At 45.8% G+C, this 12,542-nt stretch overlaps 1 protein-coding gene across 2 annotated transcripts in view; it reads left to right on the forward strand.

The window, feature by feature from the left end:
- Window positions 1–258: 258 nt before the first annotated feature.
- The window catches only part of Ipo7 (importin 7), a 70,238-nt gene continuing 57,954 nt past the window's right edge, over window positions 259–12,542 (forward strand). The window contains exon 1 of one of the 2 annotated variants that reach the window (XM_070035281.1): window positions 259–500. In XM_070035281.1, coding sequence (XP_069891382.1) covers window positions 417–500 — 84 coding nt within the window. In that variant the 5' untranslated portion in view covers window positions 259–416. The remainder of the gene's footprint in view (window positions 501–12,542) is intronic. The other variant, XM_070035282.1, reaches the window with a different exon arrangement.

Genomic DNA, 12,542 nt, shown 5'->3' on the forward strand with positions numbered 1-12,542 from the left:
CATGCATGAGAGGCAAGCACTCTACCACTGAGCCACCTTCTCAGCCCGCTGGTATGAGATTCTCCAGGAAGATTACATTAAATCTTCGTAACTGCTCTCGTTTCCTCCCTGCGACGTTTGATGTTTTGTTCTCTTAGATTATATGAAGATTCGAGGAGGAGCCAGCCATGTGAGTTTCGGCTGCGTTCGCAGACTACATCTCCCAGGATGCTCCGCGGGCGCGCCGACAGGAAGTGGCCGGAGCATCTCCCGCCTCCACGCTGAGGCGAGGAGGTTCTATCCGGGGCCTTGGCGCTTCTCTTTCCTTTCGCGCCGGTTGCCGCTGCGGAGCGCGGCGAGTCCATGTGCGCAGTGAGTGGCGCTATTCCTGGCTTAGTAGCACCCGTGCCCCCAGGTTTGACCGAGTTCGCGCAGCGATGGACCCCAACACCATTATCGAGGCCCTGCGGGGCACCATGGACCCGGCCCTGCGTGAGGCCGCGGAGCGCCAGCTCAATGAAGTAAGGACGCCCGGCTGGTGCCGGCGGCGGGCGGGCGGGCGGGCAGACTGGAAGGCCGAACCCTCCGGGCCTGTCCGGGGGAGCTCATCGGGTCGCCGAGTAGCCCAGCTGTAGGGGTGGGGCTGAGCCCTGGCGGTAGTGCCTCGCCTGGGCGCCCCAGTCGGGTGCGGTGTCCGCGCCGAGGCTGCCTTTGCGTCGAATCCCAAGCGGGGCCTTTGGCTGCGGTCTAGGCTTGGGGAGACGGTCGGGCGAGGCGGGCGTGACCGGCTGGACACATGGCCGGCTCGGGTGGCGGGCCGCCCTCTGGCTCACTCCCAGCTCGTCTCTCGCGTCCAGGAGGGGGCGAAACTCACTGGGAGGTTTTTTCAGACGTTTCTGTGACCAGTCTCGCCGGCGCCGGGTCTGGAAGGACTGCTGGGAATGCTGACGGGGTCTACTGGAGACTGTACCTGTCAGCCTCGTCCCTTCTCTGAGCAGATCCGTGGTCAGTCTCGGGGACAACTTCCTCCTCTGGCGAGGTGCTAGGGACAGCTTTTAGATACAGGCCTGCGCCTCTTTGGCAGGGCAGGGGTAGTGCGAGTTACACATAGTAGTCTGATCTGTGCTCTCCTGTCATAATGCCACAATTGGGAGGCGGGGTGATGTGGACTGGGTCAGGGGAAGTGCACCCTTCTAGGGAGGTGCACCACTGATCTCTTCTGTGACCTTGGGCCAGTCTCTTAATCTCTTGATCCTGAATTTTACCCATTCATAAAATTAGAACTCTGGGTTTGTTGTGATAGTCCAACGAGATAACGTAAATCTGAGTGACTTGAAACGTGCCACGCTTCATCATTTCTGATACTGCATTGCTGAGGGTTTTTTGTTTGCTCTGTATCTTGGGGGAACACCAAGGAAAACACATTTACTATATCTGTCGTCATTCTTTGTAAACTTTGCGGGCTTATATATCAAAAGTTCTTGAAAGGTTTCTAAAAGGACCTCTAAATTATTATATACTATTTTAGTATACTACTAAGTCTGTCAGTTTTAGTGGTTTACTGTACTTTTTTCTCTGTGTGTGTCTGTGTGCCTGTGTGCTTGCTCTGGGTTTGAACTCAGAGCTTGGGTGCTGTCTCTGAGCTTTCATGCTCAAAGTTACCATTTGAGCCACAGTTCCACTTCTACTTTTTGGTGATCAATTGAAGATAAAGAGTCTCAAGTGTGGGAATCCTATTTGGCTTCCAACTGTGATCTTTGGGTCTCCTGAGTAGCTAGGATTAAAGGTGTGAGCCACCCACAACCAGCTACTGTACATTTTTTTAAAACTTTAATAGAAGCCCCACTTTCCCTCCCACATTTAAAAAAAATTAGCATCTATTGGTTAATTACAAGGATATCTCATTATGACATGTCTATAGGTACACAGTAGATCTGGATCAACCCTTTTTCCCTCACTCATTACTTCCCCATTCATTACCTCCTGAAACCAATTTTTACAGACTTTATTGTTCCATTTTTCACACACGTACATATCCCAGATGATACCTGTTTTACATTCTTCCCCTTTCCCCTCTATCCTAATGCTCCATCACTTAATGTGCACCTCCACTTCCAGTGTTTTGTTGGTTAATTGAAGATAACAGTCTCTTGGGTTTGACTGCCTGGGCTGGTTTTGAACTGGTATCCTAAGATTTCAGACTCCTGAGTAGCTAGAATTATAGGCATGATTCACCTGTGCCTGGCCTAGTAAATACGTTCTTGTCATCCCCCTTTTTTTTTTTTTAAATACAATTTTGTTACTAAGGTGTACAAAAAGTTTACCATTTCAGGTAATGAGTACATTGCTTTTTTTGGACAGTGTCACCTCTTTGCTTTCCTCAAGTTTCCCCTCCCACTCCTACCTATGAGTTTTATAGTTCATCCATTTTTTAAGTGTGTGTTAGCTCACTGGTATTTCACACACATGGACATTATTTTAGTCAGATTGACCTCCTTGCTTACTCTCACTTTTTCCATCCCCATTCCTTCCTGTTATTCAGCAACTACCAGTGAATTGCTTTGCTGTCTTTATTGAAAGATGCAATATATTGTTCTTCATCTAACATTGTAAAAGAAGCCTCACCTTAAAGAAATGCAGCTACTTATGTTCTCCTTAGCTGGTTAGTAAGCTTTATTCATTTATTATTATTTTTTGGATGGTCGTGGGGCTTGAACTCTGGGCCTGGTCTCTGTCCCTGTGCTCTTCAGCGCGAGGCAAGCACTCTGCCAAGCACTCTGCCACTTGAGCCACAGTGCCACTTCCAGTTTTCTGGTGGTTAATTGGAGATAGAGTCTCTCAGACTTTCCTACCCAGGCTAGCTTTGAACCTTAATCCTCAGATCTCAGCCTCCTGAGTAGCTAGGATTACAGGCGTGAGCCTCTGGTGCCTGGCTCAGTAAGCTTTATTTTTATCAATTTAACAGAAGCAGCAGGATACCACTAATTTAACCACTTCAATGTACAATGCTGTCCTAAGATCCTGCCCTCTAGCAACTTAGTGTTCAAGAAGACCACCTACAGATCAGACACGTGTAAAATTATTTCAAAATAAAAAGGTATTTTTACATGTAAATGAGACTGTTAGACTTCAGATTGCTTAAGAGTTTAGATTTCTATTGGATATATAATTTTCCTTTCTTTTTTTTTTTGTCTGTCTGAGACTGGAACTGACTCTCTGTTCATTAGCTGATGGTCTACCATATCTCTCGCCACTGGATGTCAATTCTGTGGAGGAAATTTTTACTTTTTAAAATTTTGTGATAGGCATGCATTTCCAGGATCATGTTTTTCTTATAATAATAATTATAGGACTGGGAAGGTGGCTCAGTGGTAAGAGTGCTTGCCTTGCATGCATGAGGCCCTGAGTTCGATGCCTCAGCGCCACATAAGCAGAAAAAGCCAGAAGTGGCACTGTGGCTCAAGTAGTAGAGTGTTAGCCTTGAGCTGAAGAGCTGAGGGACAGCGCCCAGGCCAAGTTCAGGCCCCACTGACAATAATAATAATAATAACAATAATCCTGAAAGTTTCATCTTGGTGATTTGCCCTAATAACACATTATTTTTACTAAACGCACTTGCATGTAATTACTTTTAAACAATATTACTTGCTGGGCGTTGGTTGCTCATACCTGTAATCCTAGCTACTCAGGAGGCTGAGATCTGAGGATCATGGTTCAAAGACAGCCTGGACAGTAAACTTCGTGAGACAATTATCTCCACTTAACTACCAGAAAACTGGAAGTGGCGCTGTGGCTCAAGTGGTAGAGCGCTCACCTTGAGCTGAAGAGCTGAGGGACAGTGCCCAGACCCAGAGTTCAAGCCCCATGACTGACCCGTCCCCCCCCCAAAAAAAAAAAATTACTTGAAGTAGCTGCTCAAGAGGCTGAGATCTGAAGGTTACAGTCCAAAGCCAGCCTAGGCAGGAATGCCTGTGACATTTTTATCTCCCAACTAACCACCATAAAGGTAGAAGTGTATGGACTGAGATGTATTGTAGCTCAGTGGCAAAGCACTTGCCTATGAAGTGCACTTCAGTACTGAGGGAAAAAAAAAGGCTAGAAGTGGAGCTGTGGCCCAAGTGGTAGAACTCCAGATCTGTGCAAAAAGAGCTAAGAGACAGCACCCCGCTCTGGGTCATCAAACCAGCACCAGTTGAAATGATAACTGTATACAAACTTGGGGAAAATTTGAAATTGGTTTTTTTTCTGCAAGCAATTAGCAAATGTTTGGTTATATGCACTTACATTAGAGACCTGGGGTAAGTATTTCACAACCTAGAATTTGCAAGATAATCAAATGATACCCAAAGCTTTTTTTTTTTCCTTATTAAATTATACTGGAATTTGAGCTCTTAAACTAAGGGCCTTTGAGTCACCCATCCCTCCTGCAGTTTATTTTTCAGAGAGGGTCTCCAACTTGCTTGAACTTTCATCCCTTTTTTTAAATTTTTTTATTTTTTGGGGGGGGTCTGGTCGTGGGGCCTGAACTCTGGGCCTGGGCACTGTCCCTCAGCTCTTCAGCTCAAGGCTAGCATGCTACCACTTGAGCCATAGTACCACTTCCGGCTTTTTTTTCCTGCTTATGTGGTGCTGAGGAATTGAACCCAGGGCCTCATGCATGCAAGGCAAGCGCTCTACCACTAAGCCATCTTCCCAGCCCCTCCCCCTCCTTTTTTTTTAAGTCATGGGGCTTGAACTCTGGGTCTGGGTGCTGTCCCTCAGCTCTTTGCTCAAGGCGTGTGCTCTACCACTTGAGCCATAACACCATTTTCAGTTTTCTGGTGGTTAATTGGAGATAAGAGTCCCACAGTCTTTACTGCCTGGGCTGGCTTTGAACCAGGATCCTCAGATCTCAGCCTCTTGAGTAGCTAGGATTACAAGCATGAGCCACTGCTGTCCAGCTCCTCCTGTTTTTGTTTTTGTTTTTGGTCGGTCATGAAGCTTGAACTCTGGGCCTGGGCACTGTCCCTCAGCTCTTCAGCTCAACTAGCCCTACCACTTGAGCCACAGCGCCACTTCCAGCTTTTTCTGCTTATGTGGTGCTGAGGAATCGAACCCAGGGCCTCTTGCATGCAAGGCAAGCATTCTACCACTGAGCCACCTTCCCAGCCCCTCCTTCTGTTTTTTTAAATTTAAAAACATTTTTTGATGCCAGGGCTGGGAATATGGCTTAGTGGTTGGAGTGCTTGCCTCGCATGCATGAAGCCCTGGGTTTGATTCCTTAGTACCACATAAACAGAAAAAGCCAGAAGTGGTGTTGTGGCTCAAGTGGTAGAGTGCTAGCCTTGAGCAAGAGAAGCTCAAGGACAGTGCTCTACCAATTAAGCCCTAGTTCCACTTGGGTTGTTAATTGGAGATAAGAATCTTTCAGACTTAACTACCTGAGCTGGCTTTGAACCTTGATCCTCATATCTTAGCTTCCTGAGTAGCTAGGATGAGAGGCTTGAACCACCAGTGTTCAGCATCCTCCTGTTTGTGCTTTCTGAGGTTGCGATTATAGCTCCTGTTTAAAACCTTGTACTACTATGTTGGGTGCAAGTGGCTTAAACCTGTAATCCTAGATACTCAGGAGGCTGAGATCTGGGGATTGCAGTTCGGAGCTGGTTCGAAGCTAACCTGGGCAGAAAAGTCCTAGTGAGACTCATCTCCAATTCACCATTCAAAAACTGGAAGTGGCACTGTTGCCAATTGGTAGAACGCTAGCCTTGAGCACAAAGAAGCTCAGGGATAGTGCTTAGGTACTGAGTTTAAGACCCGTGATGGACCCAAAAAAACAAACCCATAACACTATTTTGGAATATTGTGGAACAGTGAATGTTGCTAATCCTGTCTTAATCCTTTCAGTCATTTTTGTGATTGTTATTTACATTTCCTAAACATGTGTCAAATATAATATTTTTGGTTTGAAAGTAATGACACTTTATTTTTTGGTCATTTGTGGGGCTTGAACTCTGGGCCTGGGTGCTGTCCCTGAGCTCTTCGCCACAAAGCTAGTACTCTTACCACTTGAACCACAGCACGCACCACTTCCAGCTTTTTCTGTTTATGTGGTACTGAGGAATCAAATCCAGGGCCTCATGCATGTGAGGCAAGCACTCTACCACTGAGCCACCTTCCCAGCCCAATACTTGACTCTGTGTGCGTGCGTGCGTGCGTGCATGCGTGCGTGTGTGCGTGTCATGGGGTTTGAACCTTGGGCTTGTGCCCTGTCCCTGCGCTCTTGAGCTCAAGGCGAACACTACTGCTTAAGCCAATGTGCCACTTCCGGTTTTCTAGTGGTTTTTATTGGAGATAAGAGTCTCACTGACTTTCCTGCCCAGGCTGACTTTGAACCACAGTCCTCAGAACTCAGCCTCCTGAGAAGCTAGGATTACAGGTGTGAGTCACCGGGCGCCCTGCTCTAGTACTTGACTTTTAAAAGTGTGTTGTCCTTGCTAATATGTTTTCCTGTTTTATTTTTTAATTGTTGTTGTTTTTTGGTTGGTCATGGGGCTTGAACTCTGGGCACTGTCCCTCAGCTCTTCAGCTCAAGGCTGATATTCTACTACTTTGAGACACAGTGCCACTTGCAGTTTTTGAGTGGCTAATTGGAGATAAGAGACTTAAGGGGACTTTTCGGCCGGTGATGCTCAGATCTCAGCCTCCTAAGTAGCTAGGATTACAGACAAGAGCCACTAATGCTCTGGGTCCATCGAAAAATAATTTTTAAAAAATTAGATTTATTTTTAGTGCTGGTAATGTTGCTTCAATTCAAGACCTCACTTTTTGTTGTTGTTGTTGTTGTTGTAGGTGGTGGGGCTTGAATTAAGGCCTGAGTCCTGTCCCTGAGCTCTTTTGCTCAAGGTAGTACACTACCACTTTGAGCCACAGCTCCACTTAAGGTTTTCTGCTGGTTAATTAGATAGAGATAAGAGTCTGATGGAGTTTCCTGCCCAGGCTGGCTTTGAGCCTCAACTGCCAAGGAACACTCTACCACTTGAACCATAACACCACGTTTTCTATTTTTGTGGTACTGAGGAATTGAACGCAAGGCTTCATGCATGCTAGGCAGGTACTTTATCACTGAACCACCTTTGCAGGCCTGCTTTGTGTATTTTTTTTTTTTAGGTCATGGGCTTGAACTCTGGGCCTGAGTGCTGTCCTTCAGCTCTTCAGCTCAAGGCTAGTGCTCTACCACTTGAGCTACAGCGCCATTTCCATTTTCTGGTGCTTAATTAGAGATAAGAGTCCCACAGACTTTCTTGCCTGGGTTGGCTTTGAACCATGATCCTCAGATCTCAGCCTTCTGAGTAGCTAGGATTACAGGCGTGAGCCACCGGTGCCAGCTTGCTTTGTGTAATTTTTAATGAAGGTTTTAAAGTTTTCAGGTTAAAAAGCATGTGCTACTATTATATGATAAAGTTAGAGTAATATAACAGACTCAATTTGGTCCTGATTCTACTTCTTAATGACTTAACCTCACTATACTTCATATAATCATGTAGGTAAAGTGAGTTTTCCCTTTTTTCTTTTTTGGTCGGTCGTGGGGCCTAAACTCTGGGCCTGGGCCCTCTACTACTCTACTACTGAGCCACCTTCCCAGGCCCTCTTTTTTTTTTTTTTTTTTTTTTTTCTCATTGGTAGGGCCTGAATTCTGGGCCTGGGCGCTATCCCTCAGCTCTTCAGCTCAAGGCTAGCGCTCTACCACTTGAACCACAGTACCACTTTCAGCTTTTTCTGCTTATGTGGTGCTAAGGAATCAAACCCAGGGCCTCATGCATGCAAGGCAAGCGCTCTACCACTGAGCCACCTTCCCAGCCCCTAAACTCTATATTGTAGATAAATCTGGTACAGAGTAGCTATGGAGAGAAAGCTGCTCATGGGTCTGGGAAGGTGGCTCAGTGGTAGAGTGCTTGCCTTGCAATGCATGAGGCCTGGGTTCGATTCCTCAGCACCACATAAGCAAAAAGAAAAAAACTGGAAGTGGCGCTGTGGCTGAAGTGGTAGAGTGCTAGCCTTGAGCTAAAGAGCTGAGGGACAGCGCCCGGCCCAGAGTTCAGGTCCCACAACTGGACCCCCCCCCCCAAAAAAAAAAAAAAAAAAAAAAGCTTCTCAGGAACATCTGTCCTTGAGTTTCTTTGCTCTGGCTAGTACTCTACAACTTGAACCACAGCTCTACTTCAGACTTTTGTGGTAGCTTGTTGTAGATTAGTCTCATGAGATTTCCTGCCCAAGCTAGCTTTGAGCTAGCTTCGAACCTCCATCCTCAGATCTCAGCTGCCTGAGTAGCTAGGATTGGTTTCTTCCTACATGGTTGTTTAGAAGGTGCTTTTATGTTATAGTTAGTAGCTTTTTTTTTTTTTTATTGTGAAAATACCGTACAGAGGGGTTACAATTACATGGGCATGGTTAGTAGCTTTTAAACTTGAATATTAGAAGCTTTATATGTATAAACCTTAGTTAAGCCAGGCATCGGTGGCTCACGCCTGTAATCCTAGCTACTGAGGAGGCTGATATCTGAGGATCATGGTTCAAAGCCAGCCCAGGTAGAAAAGTCTGTGAGACTCTTATATCCAATTAACCACCAGGAAACCGAAAGTGGTGTTGTGGCTCAAGTGGTAGAGCGCTAGCCTTGAGCTGAAGAACACAGGGATAGCGACCACGCCCAGAGTTCAAGCCCCACGACTGACCAAAAAAACAAAAACAAGAAAAAAACAGCATTAAAAGCTTTTTTTTTTGGGGGGGGGGTTGGTTGTGTGGCTTGAACTCAGGGTCTGGGTGTTGTCCCTGAGTCCTTTTGCTCAAAGCTAAGCACTCTGCCACCTTGAATCACAGCTTCACTTCCTGTGTTCTGGTGGTGACTAGTCTCATAGTCCTTGCTGCCTGGGCTGGCTTTGAACTGCAGTCCTCAAATCTCAGTCTTCTGAGTAGCTAGTATTACAGGCGTGAGCCATCAGCTCCAGCAAGAGCCCTTTTTAATTAAGGATAGTTTTTATTTTTGGTGCCAATGCTAGAGCTTGAACTGAGGCTCTGGAGTTCACTCTTACCTTTTTCTCTTCAAGGCTGGTACTCTACAACTTTGAGTCACATCTTCACTTCTAGCTTTTTACTGGTTAATTGGAGACAACTCTTGGATTTGTCTGTTTGGGGTGGCTTTGAACCTCAGATCTCCACCTCCAGAAGTTAGCTAAGATTATTAGTATGAATCACCTCTGCCCTGCCAGGAACTTCAGGAATGCCAGAAATGTTAGAGATAAATTAATGCTTTAAAAGATACCTTTTGTATGCAATTTTAGAATGTCCCCTCCTTTTTGGGAAGGTATTCACCCTTAGTCAAACACTATACCACTGAGCCATACACCTTTTAGTACTTTTATTGAGGTAGTGTCTTATTTCCTGTTCAGTACATACCATACCAAACTTTCAATTTTCCCTAATTTTTTAGGCTTCCACTGTACCACTTCAGCTTTTTGCCTCTTTTTCTTCTTTTGTTCTGGTACTGGGCTTGAACTTGGGGCCTGGGCACTGTCCCTGAGCTCTTTTGCTCAAAGTTAATGCTCTCCCACTTGAGCCACAGTTCCATTTGTGGCTTTTTTGGTGTTTAATTAGAGATAAGAGTCTCACGGACTTTCCTAACCAGGCTGGGTTTGAACCATGATCCTCAGACCTCAGCCTCTTAAGTAACTAGGATTACAGGCATGAGCCACTAGCACCCGCTGCACTCTATGTCTTGAGCCTGCCACTTCCAATTTTCTTGTGGTTAATTGGAGATAAGAGTTTCAGAGACTTTCCTGCCCAGGCTGGCTTTGAACTGTACTCCTTATATCAGCACCCTGCCCAATAATTTTTTTGGGGGGGTCGGTCGTGGGGCTTGAACTCTGGGCCTGGGTGCTGTCCCTCTGCTCTTCAGCTCAAGGCGAGCGTTCTACTGCTTGAGCCACAGCGCCACTTCTGGTTTTCTAGTGGCTTATTGGAGATGAGAGTCTCACTGACTTTACTGCTTGGGCTGGCTTTGAACCTCGATCCTCAGATCTCAGCCTCCTGAGTAGCTAGGATTTTAGGCCTGACCCACGGGTTCCCGGTGATGCCCATGAAATTCTTATCTACTACAAACTTCCCAAGTGGAGTTGTGACTCAAGTAGTAAAATGCTAGCCTTGCCGGGTACCAGTGCTGAAAGTGGCTCTGTGGCTCAAGTGGTAGAGCACTAGCCTTGAGCTGAAGAGCTCTGGGATAGTTCCCATACCCACAGTTCAAGACTCAGGATGGACATAAAAATGCTACCTTTGAGCAAAAAAGCCCAGGGACAGCATACAGGCCATGAATTTAAGCACCAAGACTGGCACCAAAAACTAGAAGTAAAAATTAAAAAAAAATTCCATTTCAGTTTTTCAATTTTTTTTGAGTCATAGTTCTACTTCTGGTTTTCTGGTGGTTAATTTAAGATGAGTCTTACGGGTTTTCCTGCCTGGGCTAGCTTCCAACCACTATTCTCAGACCTCAGCCTCCTGAGTAGCGAGGATTATAGGTGTGAGCCACAGACATCCAGATGTGGCTGGTTTTAGCGTTTATTTTTCCATTTTGGTGGTAAGCCTTCTGCCATTAAACTACCTACCCCTTATTCTTCAACATATATTTGAGATGAGTAGCACTGCTTGATTCTTTCTTTTTTTTTTTTTTTGGTCGGTTGTGGGGCTTGAACTCTGGGCCTGGGTGCTGTCCCTCAGCTCTTCAGCTCAAGGCGAGCACTCTACCACTTGAGCTACAGCGCCACTTCCAGTTTTCTGGTGGTTTATTGGAGATAGGAGTCTCATGGTCTCTCCTGCCCAGGCTGGCTTTGAACCGAGATCCTCAGATCTCAGCCTCCTGAGTACCTAGGATTACAGGCGTGAGCCACTAGAGCCCGGCTAGCACTGCTTGATTCTATTGATAGGATTTTATGTTTGCATGAATGTATTTATTTGGTACTAGTAGTGGGGCTTCATCTAAGGATTGCTCTTACTTGGCCTTTTTGCTTAAAGTTGGTTCCTACCACTATAGTCACACCTCCACTTCCTGTCTTTGGTGGTTAATTGGAGAATTCTTGTGGATTTGTCTACTTGAACTGGTTTCAGATCTAGATCCCCAGATCTCTGCCTCCTGAGTAGCATGGATTATGATTACAGGTTCCTGGCAGTTTTAAGTATTTCACTGTACATTCATTTATAATTATTATAGACTTATGCACTCCTCATATATTGTGTATGTAAGGGCAAAATTGCTAAGATGTAAGATAGGTACCTAGCCAGTTTTCTAATACAGTTGTACCTTTTATTTATTTTCCTACTCTTTTTTTTTTTTTGCCAGTCATGGGGCCTGAACTCTGGGCCTGGGCGCTGTCCCTCAGCTCTTCAGCTCAAGGCTAGCGCTCTACCACTGGAGCCACAGCGCCACTTCCGGCTTTTTTCTTTTTTCTGTTTATGTGGTGCTGAGGAATCGAACCCAGGGCCTCATGCTTGCAAGGCATGCACTCTACCGCTGAGCTACCTTTCCAGCCCTATTTTCCTACTCTTATCAACATTTTAACATATTGCACTATTTTGGGAGGACACTGACTGTTGCACAGTTGTACTAATTGTTTTTGTCATTTGGCTGAACATTCTTTTTTTTTTTTTTTCTTCTTCGTTGGTCATGGAGCTTGAACTCTGGGCCTGGGTGCTGTCTCTCAGCCCTTCAGCTCAAGGCTAATGCTCTACCACTTGAGCCACAGTGCCACTTCTGGCTTTTTCTGCTTATGTGGTGCTGAGGAATGGAACCCATGGCCTCATGCATGCAAGGCAAGCACTCTACCACTGAGCTATCTTCCCAGCCCTGGCTTCAAACTTTAATCCTCCCAAGGGCTAAGAAAGTAGAATGCTTGCCTAGCATGCATCAAGCCCTGGTTCGATTCCTTGGTACCACATGAAAAGTCAGAGAGTGCTAGCCTTGAGCAAAAAAAGCAGCTCAGAGCCGGGCACCAGTGGCTCACACCTGTAATCCTAGCTACTCAGGAGGCTGAGATCTGAGGATCACGTTCAAAGCCAGCTCGGGCAGGAAAATCCATGAAACTCTTATCTCCAATAATCCACTAGAAAACCAGAAGTGACGCTGTAGCTCAAGTGGTAGAACACTCGCCTTTAGCTGAAGAGCTGAGGGACAGCGCTCAGGTCCAGAGTTCAAGTCCCACAACTGACCAAAAAATAGAATAAAATAAAGTTTGAAGCCAGACCCAGCAAAATGTTTGAAAGATCCTATCTTAACCAACAAGCTGGGTATGTGCTTTAATAGCAGCTAAGCGAGATTCTTAGATAGAATGATCCCAATCTGAGGCTGTCTCAGGCTAAGAATCTGGATACTTAATCTATTTTTCTTGTTCTTTTTTCTTTCTTTCTTTTTCTTTTTTTTTTTTTGCCAGTCCTGAGATTTGAACTCGGGTCTGGGCACTGTCCCTGAACAACTCTTTGCTCAAGGTTAGCACTCTACCACTTGAGCCACAGTGCCATTGATGGCTTCTTCTGTTTATTTGGTA

The sequence above is a fragment of the Dipodomys merriami genome, unplaced genomic scaffold, assembly GCF_024711535.1.
Source record: "Dipodomys merriami isolate MVZ:Mamm:240054 unplaced genomic scaffold, mDipMer1.0.p SCAF_25, whole genome shotgun sequence".
NCBI lineage: Eukaryota > Metazoa > Chordata > Mammalia > Rodentia > Heteromyidae > Dipodomys > Dipodomys merriami.